The sequence below is a fragment of the Aulostomus chinensis genome, chromosome 9 (genome assembly GCF_037954235.1).
Source record: "Aulostomus chinensis isolate RoL2024-O1b breed Wild chromosome 9, RoL_Achi_v1.0, whole genome shotgun sequence".
NCBI classification, from domain to species: domain Eukaryota; kingdom Metazoa; phylum Chordata; class Actinopteri; order Syngnathiformes; family Aulostomidae; genus Aulostomus; species Aulostomus chinensis.
Genome location: NC_141328.1, coordinates 9,755,673 through 9,768,393, shown reverse-complemented (window position 1 = coordinate 9,768,393; position 12,721 = coordinate 9,755,673). Strand labels below are relative to the sequence as shown.

The 12,721-nt window shown below is 40.2% G+C and overlaps 1 protein-coding gene across 1 annotated transcript in view; it reads right to left on the bottom strand.

Moving 5' to 3' along the window:
• Positions 1-12,080, bottom strand: part of fgd (faciogenital dysplasia) — a 59,809-nt gene extending 47,729 nt beyond the window's left edge. Inside the window, exon 1 of the mRNA XM_086213651.1 lies at positions 11,780-12,080. Within this exon, the coding sequence (XP_086069777.1) occupies positions 11,780-11,801 (22 nt within the window). The 5' untranslated portion in view covers positions 11,802-12,080. The remainder of the gene's footprint in view (positions 1-11,779) is intronic.
• Positions 12,081-12,721: the final 641 nt, after the last annotated feature.

Sequence of the window (12,721 nt, the reverse complement as noted above, 5' to 3'; positions counted from 1 at the left end):
TACCTACACTGGAACCGAGACAAGCACTCCAGTCATACTTTCTTCCAAATGATGACATCCTTCCCTAAGATACATTCAGATAAGAAAGCCTGAACACTACCAACTATAATGGGGTTTTAGGCCAGATGTGTTTCTACAGTATACTGCTTGGCTCGCTGTCCCAGCTGTCAAATAGATTAGAAGTGTTTTGTATTTGTTTTTACCGAATGCAATCGGACATGGCAGCAGGGTCATGCTGCAGAGCGCCCCGTGTTTATGTGTGCATATGTGTGTCTGTGTCTGTATGTGTGGAATCACAGAATGTCACTCATTTAGTTTTTAAGAACAGCTCAGTGAAAGATGACAGTTTAACAAAATATGCTACATATTATACATGTACACATTCATATTAGGTAATTAACAATTCAGGTTCAGGCACGTAAAGTAGCACACAGCTGCTCAGGTAATCTGCTCCTGACACACATACACACACCTAAATGCATGCACTAAAACACAGATGCCGAGCAGTCTGAGGCAGTTTGTTGTTTTATTACATTTTAACCTTTCAGGATCGTTGGAAATCAAATGAAGTGCTTGTTAGTGAATTAGGGCCTCCACAAGAAAAAAAAATGCTGAGAGCCTAATATAACTGAGGAGGATAATCCACTCGGGCCAGAGGAACAGGATCCATCTGTGTGGATGTAGCTCTCATCTCCTCATTAGGCACAGGGTGTTATGACTGTCCTGTGATGAGAGCTGTGGCTTGTACAATATGGCGCAGGGAAAGTGCCAGTATTAAGACCACCGAGAGGCCAGAGGAACAACGATTTGCTGATTTACTGATGACATGAAGGTGATAAATAAGCAGGATTTCTGTATTATCTCACCTCAGGGTGAGCTCACCACTGATCAGAATGGCATTGTGTTACTTTAGCACGGTTTAAAGAATAGTTAAGTGTTGGGAGTGGGCAGAAAAAAAAACCCAAATTACAATACAATCAGCCATGACAACATAATAACATATGCAATTTTCACATGAAATAATTCTCTGATAAAATAATTTTAAAATGTTAAAAAAAATCATTCCTCAGAAACTAGGGTTTGGTACCAATTGCTGTACTTTATAGGGTACCAACCTAAGTAACAAATGCCTAGTACCTGTTCAAAAGCTGTGGCTAGCATTTATTTTAATGAATAATTTGACAATTGATGGTTAATCAATGAATAATTTAGTCCAAAAATATCAAAATGTATATTTCTTTTTATTAATTCCAACAGTCACAGACCCAAAGACTCTTTATTTTCTGTCATAAATGACATAAAAGGCACCAAATCATCACATGCGGCAACAACTTTTTGGACATTTTTACTTGAAAAGATTAACCGTTTTTCAAAATAGCTGGGGCTTTATCGACTCAGAACGATTGTTGCAGTTCTGTCACTGCAAATCTGTCATGTGAGATGAAAAGTTTGCCATGCATAGTAACACCATGAACCTTAAGGAACCACGTTGTCAGAAGAAATACATAAGAGTTGAAAAGTGTACTGTATTTGAGCCTCAATGCAAAGTTCTCGGGAGCAGTTAGAGCTAACATTAGCAGCACATCTGGAAATAGAGAAATTTGGACCCATTTTTTTTACTATTTTACTACTGAAACAACATTTTTGTTACAGACAAGTCAAAAAAGACTAAATTCCCAGAATATTTACCTGGACTAAATGAAATGCAAACAAAAAAAATTGTATTTTAATGATAAATTAATTTCGCTTGTACAGGCCAACTCCTCTTCAGTGACTGGATCAGTTTCTGCCTTTGACAGACAAAAGTTGCTCAGGTCACTCATTCAGTTGACTTCATTTCAGCATATTATCAGCTCTAGAGTGCAATGCATGCTGGAAGACAGCAGTATGATGCCCTGTCTGGGGAAGATCACATGTTCAAATCACTGAGATGACACTTATAAAACTAGGGGATTATCTAGATCCTACATCTTCCCATCAGAAGGAAGTCATTCTTAAAAAGATGCAAGTCATCCTGCGGCAGCAACCAAACTTTCACTACCATAAAAATGGTGTTATCTAGCTTCAGAAACTCATTACAGAGGCAGAGCAGTATAGCGTGATAAATGGCTGAAGAGGCAGTGCAGACTATAATAGGAGAGGAGTAAGTGGCGCGTCTGCATGCTGTTGCCAGGGTGACCTTTAGTGTGAAGCACCTCGATGTCACCAAGAATAAGAGCAGCGTGTCCAAGCTGAGCTCTGGACCCCAGTTAGATGGGGTAGTAAAGCCAGAACAAAACAAAAAAAAAAGACCTGAGCCAATAAAACTCTGCAAATATATTACTCTCAGCAGCAGCTTTCTTTTAAGAGAATCTCTGGGAATGGAATTAAGTTTTTTTTTTAAACAGCAGCTGAAGGAAATCTTGATTAAAGCCATACGGAATGAGGAGTGAAACACCAGCACCATCTAGTGGTGGAGTAGGAATCTTGCATAAAAGCACTGCGGTTTCTGGGAATTTGGTGGCAATATGATCAGTACTCTGATTACAAATCCATTATAACTTAAGATACTTGAATTATACGTAAAATCTTCTTTATTTTATGCTGACAATAAAACAGTGACAAGCTGTAAATTTGGAGTAAGAGGTTAGCAGTCATAATAAATCCCAGCAAGAATCTGTTTCATAAAAAGTGACATAAGATGACTATAGCAGTGATTATTAAATACATATGCAAAAAAGCTGAAAGTTTCACTCTCTTACACAAGTGCACAAATAAATGAGGGCCCTGTTCAAACAGTCATGCCATTTCAAAACAGGCAAATCTATGACACGCTGGTGATGAAGAGAGCCGAGAATAGAGCATGACAATGTTTCAGACAAGGCCTGAGGTTGTGTTTGTAGTCTACCATGATGTGTTAAGTATGCTGTTATAAAAAAGAATATGAAAAGTGGCAAATATTCATTCTGCACAGGCAAATTTTGCTCTATTTGAAGGGTTACAGGAAGGAAAAGAGAACGAAAGACAATGGTTAATGACAACAGGAGGGTTAGAGCAGAGGGGGGTAGAGGGTTGTAGGGCACCCAGGGGAGCGAGCATGGAGAATTCAACACAGGCCGTCTTTGTTAGTGGCAATCAGCCAGACTAGGACTCAGACATTTACTATGTGGTTTATGGCTTCATCAGGTGAGTGAATGCTGGAGAGTGTGGTGATTAAGAGATGGGAGAAGACGGTAAAGCGGGTGGACTAGCAGAAGGGATGAACGTGCGTATTTTCAATTACTGTTGACCACGTTCTAGAACATGTCGAATGGACTTTTAGATTAATTTCATGTATTTCAGGGAGACGCTGGTTTAATTTCACTGTTACTGCATTTTATCACCATTTGTCTGCAAGCACGGAGATTTATATTGTACAAGCCATAAAAAAATCGTCTCACACTGTCCAATGTCCATGTTTTGCTATTGATAAGTTAGTTTCTAATTCGGATACTTCCTGCAGTTTTTAAACAGAGTAAAATGAAAAAAATAAAGTAACTGCCACAAATATAAAGGTAAATGATGAAAGTTTTCATAAGGAAACCTCTCAATGCTTGGAAGTCAAGAGTAACACATATTATGGAGCTGCTTGATAACTGCAAAAATCACAACCACAGTAATTTTGATAATTATGGTCATAATTGTGATTTTCCTCACTGTAAAGACATGCATTCCACTGGATTTCCTTAAACTTTAAATGTAATTCCCCTGACAACCAACAAAAAGTAAAATACATGAATAAACAAACAAAACTGAATTGTGGTGTAGACAAAACCCTTTGTATTCAGTGAGAGGAACACAGCCATTAAGGACTATAACAGACCAATTGATTTATAGCACAAAACTGAAGAGCGGCAGAATGAAATTGAACACCCAATAATTATTCTTTCTGGATAAACTTGTTTTCATAATTGTTGGATGCCAAAATTAGAATTACAATTTTTCAGAAAATTATGACAAAATTATCTTTTTTTTCAGTGTTACTGTCTAAGGGTTGAAATTTGTACCATGGAATTTTTGTGCGTGAGCTTCCGAATGCTGAGCAGCCACACATTGGCCCTAGCTGACGCAAATATTAAACAAATGAAAAGCCAAGCTCCAAGAATGTGTTGGTTGCCATCTGCAACCTAGCAGTGACCTCGACCTTAGCCAATCGTTCTCTACCCCCACTCCTCCACCCCCCACTCCCAGATCCCCCTGCCCCACCCCAGAGTGTACAGGAAGTCCTGATTCCAGAGAGCCAGTTCTTCTGATGATCAGAGGAAAAACACAATGCCTTCAGTGTGCTAAAAAGGAGCTCAACTCATAAAATACACACACACACACACACACACACACACACACACACACACACACACAAAAGGAGAGGAATAGAATGAAACATGCTTTTACTATTAAGACTGTTTTTTTTTTCTTTCCATATGACTTTCCCAGGAAAATCCCCCTCATCAGGGTAGGTCCGATCCAGACAGGCAGACAGCAGACTGGAGAAGAGGCATAGATACAGACAGACGAAGGGTTGTGGAGGGATTGACCTTCCAGTCCCGTGACTGAGACGGTCGAATACACAAAGAAAGACTTTCAGGGTGTGTAAAGCTACTAAACAAAACAACTGCTCTGAAATCTTAGAGAAAACTTACTGATTTCACATGACCCCCCCCCCCCCTCACATTTTTACACTCAGCAGCCAGTGGGCCCCAGTTTGCACTCCCACAAGATATTCCATACTAGCATCTGGCTCACACACATCTTGATTTATCCAGGCAACCAGGATGAAATTAATTTAGTCTCTAAGGGTTATACTCAACCTTTAACATGTCAGTCCTTTATTGGGTGACACTGAGTCCTTTTCTAGAAGGCCTCTACAGTTGGTATCATTTAGGAAAACTAGGTCACTTCCGTCTTCTGTGTGTCTGCGAATGTGTGTGTGTGTGTGTGTGTGTGTGTGTGTGTGTGTGTCTCAGATAGACCCTACAAAAAGCCAGGAGACCTCCAGAATAAACATATTGTGCAGGAAGGACTGCTACTCTGAACAGAAAGATCCTAATAGCAAACAGTATTCTCATTCACACCGGTGAGAGCTCTGCTGTCACTTTGTTTGGTTAGACACTCCGGATCTGGCGAACTCATCTGCACCTACATCTGGAACCCCTACTTTCTAAAAACCACTTGGAGAAATCCCAAAGTAATTAATAGGGCTGTAATCTCCCAGTCGACTGGTCGATTTATTAGTCAATACGTTCTGGTTCGACCAAAATTCTGATTGGTCGATTTTTTGCCACATTAATTTCATCATGAGGAAAGTACCAAGTTGTAATGGGGGTGTTTTCAAAGCACCCCTGTTTCTCAGATAACAATCAATCTTTGAACAGCACCCTTGTTTTGCTATTTTGGACTCGCCCGACCCGCTAGAGACAGACAGACTGAAGAGTACTAGAAGGCCGACGTCTGGTGGTTTGATGAATGTATATTTAATTTTGACGGTTTCATTTAAAGTCAGTCCTCGTCCACCATGTCAAAGACATCTGCAGTGTGGCAGCATTTCATGAAAATAGATAATGGAAAAAAAGTCTAATGCAAGGTTTGCAAACAACAGTTGGCATATCACAGCTCCACGACAAACACGACAGCTTATCACCTAGAAACGGTAAGCTAACTTGTCCACCTGAGGTTGCCCCGTCACTTTTGAGTATATGAACATATCAGAATTGATATTTCAATGTTTTAGTCTAATAATTGTTTTTTTTTTAATTGTAAAAATTCTTACCATGGACTTGCCTTTTGCTTGAGCGTAAAGTTTTAATTTAAAAGTCAATTTGTGTCTCAGCCGCAATGCTGAGCTCCTCTGTTCAGTCTCGCTCTGTGTGCAGGACAAATGATAGTGTCGGTCAAATATTATAACATGGCGAAAACAATTGTCTAGATATTCCTCAACACGTTTTGTGTTGACAGTTGACACAGTATATTTTTCATATATAAAATTCGTCGATTTTTAGTCGAAATTTGAGGGCTTCAGTCGACCAAGAATTTCTGTGGTTGATTACAGCCCTAGTAATTAAACTAACCCTAGCTGTATTCTGACTGCTGTTCTGCCACCCAAAAGTAAAGTAGCTCCTGATTGGTTGATGAAGTAACAAGGAGTAACATTAGTAGAATATACACAGCTGTAAATACAGTTAGTAATAGTCAGTAACACCAATTATACAAGAAAATGAGGATGCATAAGTACAATTCCTCAGCAGAGATGATTAATTAAATTTAGCATGTGATGATGTCACAGTAACACTGATTGGCTGAAGGAGTGTGTCTGTTAAGGTTAGTGCTCCACCCTCTCAGAGGTTAGATAAGGATGGTGTCACCAGGCCTCTTCATCATACACATTCGGTCATCTGCAAAAGTACTAAAGCAAGATCATCTGATGCCTCTCACTGGTATTGATTCAAATTCTAAGTGACACTTAATTGTTATTAGCTTCAGCTCTAGAAATCACAGGCACCACACCAAACAAGAGTCAATTAAGAGGACGATGTAGAGTGAGTCTTTCTATATGTGGCTGATTAAGTGTGTCTATAATGTGATTTCCAAGATATTGAAAGCTATTCTACAATTTCTGTAGTGGTCCCATTTATGATCGTTAAAACATACAATCATTACTGGAATCACTACAGCACCACTCCTAACTACCTTCATCAGCCACAATTTCTTTGATCATTGTCTTATTGACTGGAGTACTTGAAAATGCCAGCCTGCAAAGCCACACCATCCCTACTGTGACAAAATACAGTGCAAAGACTACCCCACCTCAGACACACAAATTTGTTCAAATCTGGCTTTTTCCACCATTTTCAACCTACTGCCTTTGATCTGTGCTTCATCAGCTGGATAGAACGTGAGCTTTGACTCACCGCTGCACAGATCACACAAGGACTCATGAAGTGATTCAAACTGGATTGATATAATCTGAAATCATTTCCTATTAAAGCAATGCCTCGTACTTAACGTACTCACAAATGTGCCTTGAACTTAAAAAGTCCTGCATTACTTCTTTGTGTTTCCACAGTGCAGAAAGAGCAGCCATACATATTTACGTTTTAGCTAATGGTGACTGATAGCCAACAACAATTTAAAACAAACTATAACCTTCCAGTTTTGTGCAATAGTGACCCAGTGCAGACAAGCACTCTGCACTCTGGAGTAGCACAGAGGTAAAGCAGAAGGGAGCACATCTCCATGAATTCAAGATACTTATTTATGAGTAGTTGAAAGGCAAAATACACTTTTTGGGTGAAATATTGTGTTCAGGGGTAAGAAGGAAAATAAAAACTGCTTTGTATGCCATTGCAAACTACAGACAACAGAAAAATGTTTTGTTGCACGTTGTATCTTTACAATAACACAATTCAAAACATACCTGCCAAACAAGCATGCCTGTAAATGACTCAAGAACCAGTTAAACACAAGTGCCTACAGTATACTGTCATCTCTACATTGCTATGTCAAAATAAACCGGTTTCCAATCCCAAGTGGAAATGCTTTCTATCTCACTTCATACTGAATTTATGGGTGGATTCTGTGCCACACCAGTGTAATATGAAACCAGCAAATGTAATAATTTACTATCTTATCTCCAACTAGTAGAGTCATGTGACCACTGACAACCTGACATAATAACACATATTTATGATCTATTAATAGACTTGAGTAAGGACTTCAGATTGGACTCTTCAGGCCATGTAGAGAAATATTTAATATATAAAAGTGGCCTGTCAAGAAGAGGGATCCATCACACCCTATAGCCCTGTACTACAAGTGTAAACACCCACACGCACGCACGTGCACACACACACACACACACACACACACACACACACACACACACACACACACACATGCACTGCAGTGGTGTCTTGGCTGAGGTCTTTGCAGCAGTAAGACCCACACATGACCACCATTAGGAAAATCAATGTGACACTCAGGCAGGCAGAGAAAGAGCCTGAAGCTTCTGAATAGCCCTGAAACTGAGTCATGCTGTCTCACGCATCCACTGAATGACAAGGATATGCAGAAGAGGAGAAATGTGGGGGATGTTGCTGATTGGGTTTATAGGATTGTATTGACATTTGGGTGACCAGCCTGTTGGTCACCTACTTGAGAATGTTAACACCAATTTGTAGATAGCTTGGCTAAAATTGTGTCGACTGAAAGCAGCCAGCTGGAAGTACTTCCATTCATGTCATCATACAATTACTTACCAGTAGTTTATTTCAGGTTATTTGATTTCTCTCTGGGAGAGATGAGATAAATGATCATTCAGTACAGAGCTGAGAAAAGTTAGTATCTGTAGCCAAGCTCTGTATACATACAGGAACATCTTCCTTCCTTCTTCCATGTACCCAGTTCATCTGCCCAGAGAAAGGTTCTGGTCTCTGGGGGTGTTTTCACACCCACAGTTCATTTTCTGTGGTTTGAATCAATTTTTATTTCAACAGGCAGACTCAGTGTGCTTCCCTCTGATTGGTATGATCTCACACAGGCAAAATATCAAGCACACCTAAATGTATCAACAAAAGCAATGTGAAAACTGTCGTCTTTTAATTGGTTAGACATCAAGTGGGTTTTACAGGCAGATAAAGGACAGCTTATTTTCTTCAGGATTATAACCTTAACATGGAAGTAAGTAACCAAGTAACCCCTCGGTTTATGTTGCACAATTAACAGCTAATTGATAGCAAGCAGCATTGTTGACTCAGACCTAGCAGCAGTCTTCGGTGGCTGGTTTGATCAAAGAATGCATGATGCATCCTTAACTCGTTGTTTCAAAATTCATGGTCAGACCAGACCAAGATCTCCTTGAAGAGGTGGTCTCAGTTCGCATTATTGTTTGATTGCTGTACTCACACTTGTCCCAGAAGAGTAAATGGAACCGTCCATCCATCTTCTACCACTTATCCTGTTAAGGGTTCACCCTGGACAGGTCACCAGTCCATCGCAGGGCCAACACATATAGACAGACAACCATTCACACTCACAGCCACACCTACGATCAATTTAGAGTATCCAATCAGCCTAGTTCCCTCTTGATGTCTTTGGACTGTGGGAAGAAGGCGGAGTACCCGAAGTGAACCCATGCAGGCACAGGGAGAACATGCAAACTCCACACAGAAAGATCCCGTGCTCGAGCCGGGGCTCAAACCTAGAACCTTCTTTCAACAGTGCAAACCACTGCACCACCATGACGCCCTTAACTGGTAATGTCTGAGACTTTTCAAGGCCACTTTGAACAAAAGTGACAAACTCTTTCACAGGCATACTGGCAAAACACTAGCTTGGAGTTGCTAGGCGCCCAATTGCTAACTAGGTGGTCTCTGTGTCTATGTCAAGCTGACATGGACACAACACCTTCTCTGAATTACTGAATTTCTCAACTATTATGTATGAGATTAATAGCAAAGGATGTTCCAAAACAGTGAACACAAATAATATTAGAGGGATAGAGGTGTGCAACTATGGAATGAAAGCTGCAAGGCAGCTTGCCCTCAATATTCATTTTTAAATAATTTCAAAAGAGGTATCATCAAGCTGTCACATTTAAACAGGGTAGATTGATGAAGGTTTTACCTTTTGAATTTTTTTTGTCTTTTTTTTTTTGTCTTTTACATTCTAGTGTTTTTTGCACTGTATATTTCTTTTGATTTGCTTATATGAAATTGTTTTCATTTATGTATTTTTCTCCTTTTCCCTACCTAAACCTGGATGCATTTCTTAGCTCACCTGCAAATTCATTTCATTCAAATGTATTTTAGCATGTGTGCACATTAATGTTTTCCGTAGGGAAAAATACGGGAATATCCAGTGACAGAGAAAAACAAGACCAAAAAAAAAGCAACAACCTTTTGAGGGGAAACAAGTCCATTATAGTTCAAATAATTCATTTTTATTTCCATCCTTATGTCAGAATTGTACAAAGAATTCCCAGTGAACCTGCAAGGGGCTTGATAAGGCTAAATCTGAGATAAAGTTTTGAATTATAACTTCTGTGATTCAACTTTCTACATTGTTAGAACTACCTGGATGACTAAGGAAACTCTTGCAGAAAAGTTGTATTATCTGTTAATACTCATCCGTGCCAAACATGGAGCAACAGACATCATGACAGGGATTGTTTGTGTATCTCACAAGCCTACCTAGATTCTGTAAAACGAGGGAACAAGGGAAGCAGGGCAGATAATACTCTCACCATCCTCCTCTGCTACTCCCTCGCTCTGTGTTTATCTAACACAGAGGGGAGATGTTTACATTGGCTTGGTTAAACATGGACAGGCCCATGTAGCTTTTGTTAATAATAAATAACCAAAATATCCAGCCACGACAGCCATGCTGTGGCATGTAGCTGCTACATGTGGACAACCATTGTTTTGCATCTGCAAACCAGAGGAGGCAAACTTCTCAAAGCACATGCAGACTGACAGTAACTTCTGTCACATGATCTTTGTGGAGTTAGACACAAGTTGAAGAACTGACGTGGAATTCAAACTGGGAGCTATCTACCCCACCACAGTGTATTTGTGATGTGGTTTGTTTTAATAGGTTCTCCGATGATTTGATGCACAAAGCCGCCTTTTGACCGTCCCATCGTGAAGACAAAAATACGAGTGCATAGGCTGTGTGAGTTCCCATGTGGAAGGAATACAGCAGGAAAAAAGGAGAAAAAAAATTGATATATTGGGGGCGGGGGGGGGGGGGGTAAGGCAGGCAGAGACTGATCTGGGACAGTGTGGGGGAGAGGGAACTGTGAAAAAAAAGCAAGGCCTTGAAAGTGTGTGTATGTGGGAGAGAAACATTACACTGCTGGACAGCCGGAAAAAGAAAGTCAGCCAGGAGGATATCAGATCGATTCTTCCCCTGAGTATCTCACACCAACACACACTCACACTGTCCCTGCATTGCTCACCTCTGCAGCCTGATATTGTCCCATCAGCACTTCATCTCTATCAAACTCTCTCTCCCATCCTCACCCTTCTTTGTCTGCTTGCTACCGCTTTATTCTGATTGTTGCATGGGTGAAAATTCTTAAGATTTAGACACTGTTTATAAAGTTTAGTCCACACACTTATCTGTCAGGTAATGTTTCAGGTACGACGTGACTGACAGTACATGTAAAGAGACAGCAATTACACAAGAAGGCATCTTTTACTAATTGTCAGTTATCATGTACAACTCTATCATCAAGCATCCTCATATGGAGAAGCAAGCATTTGTTTGCACATTTCTAATCTCAGCTCTGCATGGCACTCCATTAAAATCAACACTGATTGAATAGGTAGATGGTGTATGAAAGACTGCTGGTAATTAACATTATCAGAGTTCAAATAAACTCTTCTGAAGCAGTTAAATGTGTGTGTATAAATTTGTGTGTGTGTGTGTGTGTGTGTGTGTGTGTGTGAGAGAGAGAGAGGGAGGGAGAGAGAGAGAGAGAGAGAGAGCTGCGTCAGACTGGGGCAATGGTGAGCTTCGTCTCAGGGTTTTGCGCGGCTTTTACTCTTATTTCTGCCATGTCAGCTCACTTCTCCGCAGACCATTAATACTCCTCTCGGAATGTCAGCGGAACAGCCTGACGAGCAAAGCAACTTTACGTTGTTGTGGAGTTGATAAAGGCCCGCAGCTGTCCTGCTGACAGCTGGCAAACGCATACTGGAGCTCAAATTCAGTGCGCAAATGGAGACGATTTGGAGTCAACAAAATCAATACAATATTTACTTACCAGTAGCTGAAACCCCCTGCATCTTGCACAAAGTTGTTCTCCGGTGTTTCTCTGCAGAACCCGTCCTTTTTCTTGGAGAAACTGGGAACAGTAGCTCTTACAGCAAACTCGGACGAGCGTCTCCACTTCAGAGGTCCCTTTTTTCCTCTTCGCCGGATGAAAACACACTAAAAGGACACTTCATTGTGTCGTTGCGGACGCGACAGAGATTACCCGGGTTATTTTTCGTGCGTGTGTGTGTGTGTGTGTGTGTGTGTGTGTGTGGAGTAGAAGCACTGTGGTCCTCCATGTAGTCCTTTCTCCTCCCTCTCTCCAGAAAAAGAACTCTCTGCTTTTCTGTGCCGCTGGAAAAAAAGCAAATGCGCGTTCCTGGTGCGACGCGCATGCACGCCAAACCCCATTCATTGAGTGTTACGGGAGAATAAGAGGACAATTAATAGCAGTGGTGGAAAAGTCAGTGGTTTGACTGAAGTACCGCACTGAAGTACAATTTCAAGGTATGTTAACTTGAGTTGGATACCGTTGGAGTTGCATTTTAGGAGACTGTACTTTTACACCACTTTAATTTAATATAAATGTATTTTTAACTCCATTTACCAATCAGTAATTGCTTTGAAGAAAAATACTTTACACTGAAAACATGATCAAATCTGATGAATATTACTTCTTTTGAATAGTTAATCTTTAACAAGGTCTTTAGAGGTCAGTGGATGTTTATTGAACTCTCCTAAACACTTTATTAGGCTACACATACATAATGTAGAATGTGAACCTTTACTTTTTATACTCAAAATCAAATAAACTCCTCTTTACCAAAAAATAATTTTGAATGTAGACTTTTACGTTTACAATGTGCTATTTTATCTGGGTATTTCTGCTGTGTTCTTCTTCCTCTGCTGACTAATATTTGATGTTATCCAGTTTTATAGGCTAATTTAAAAC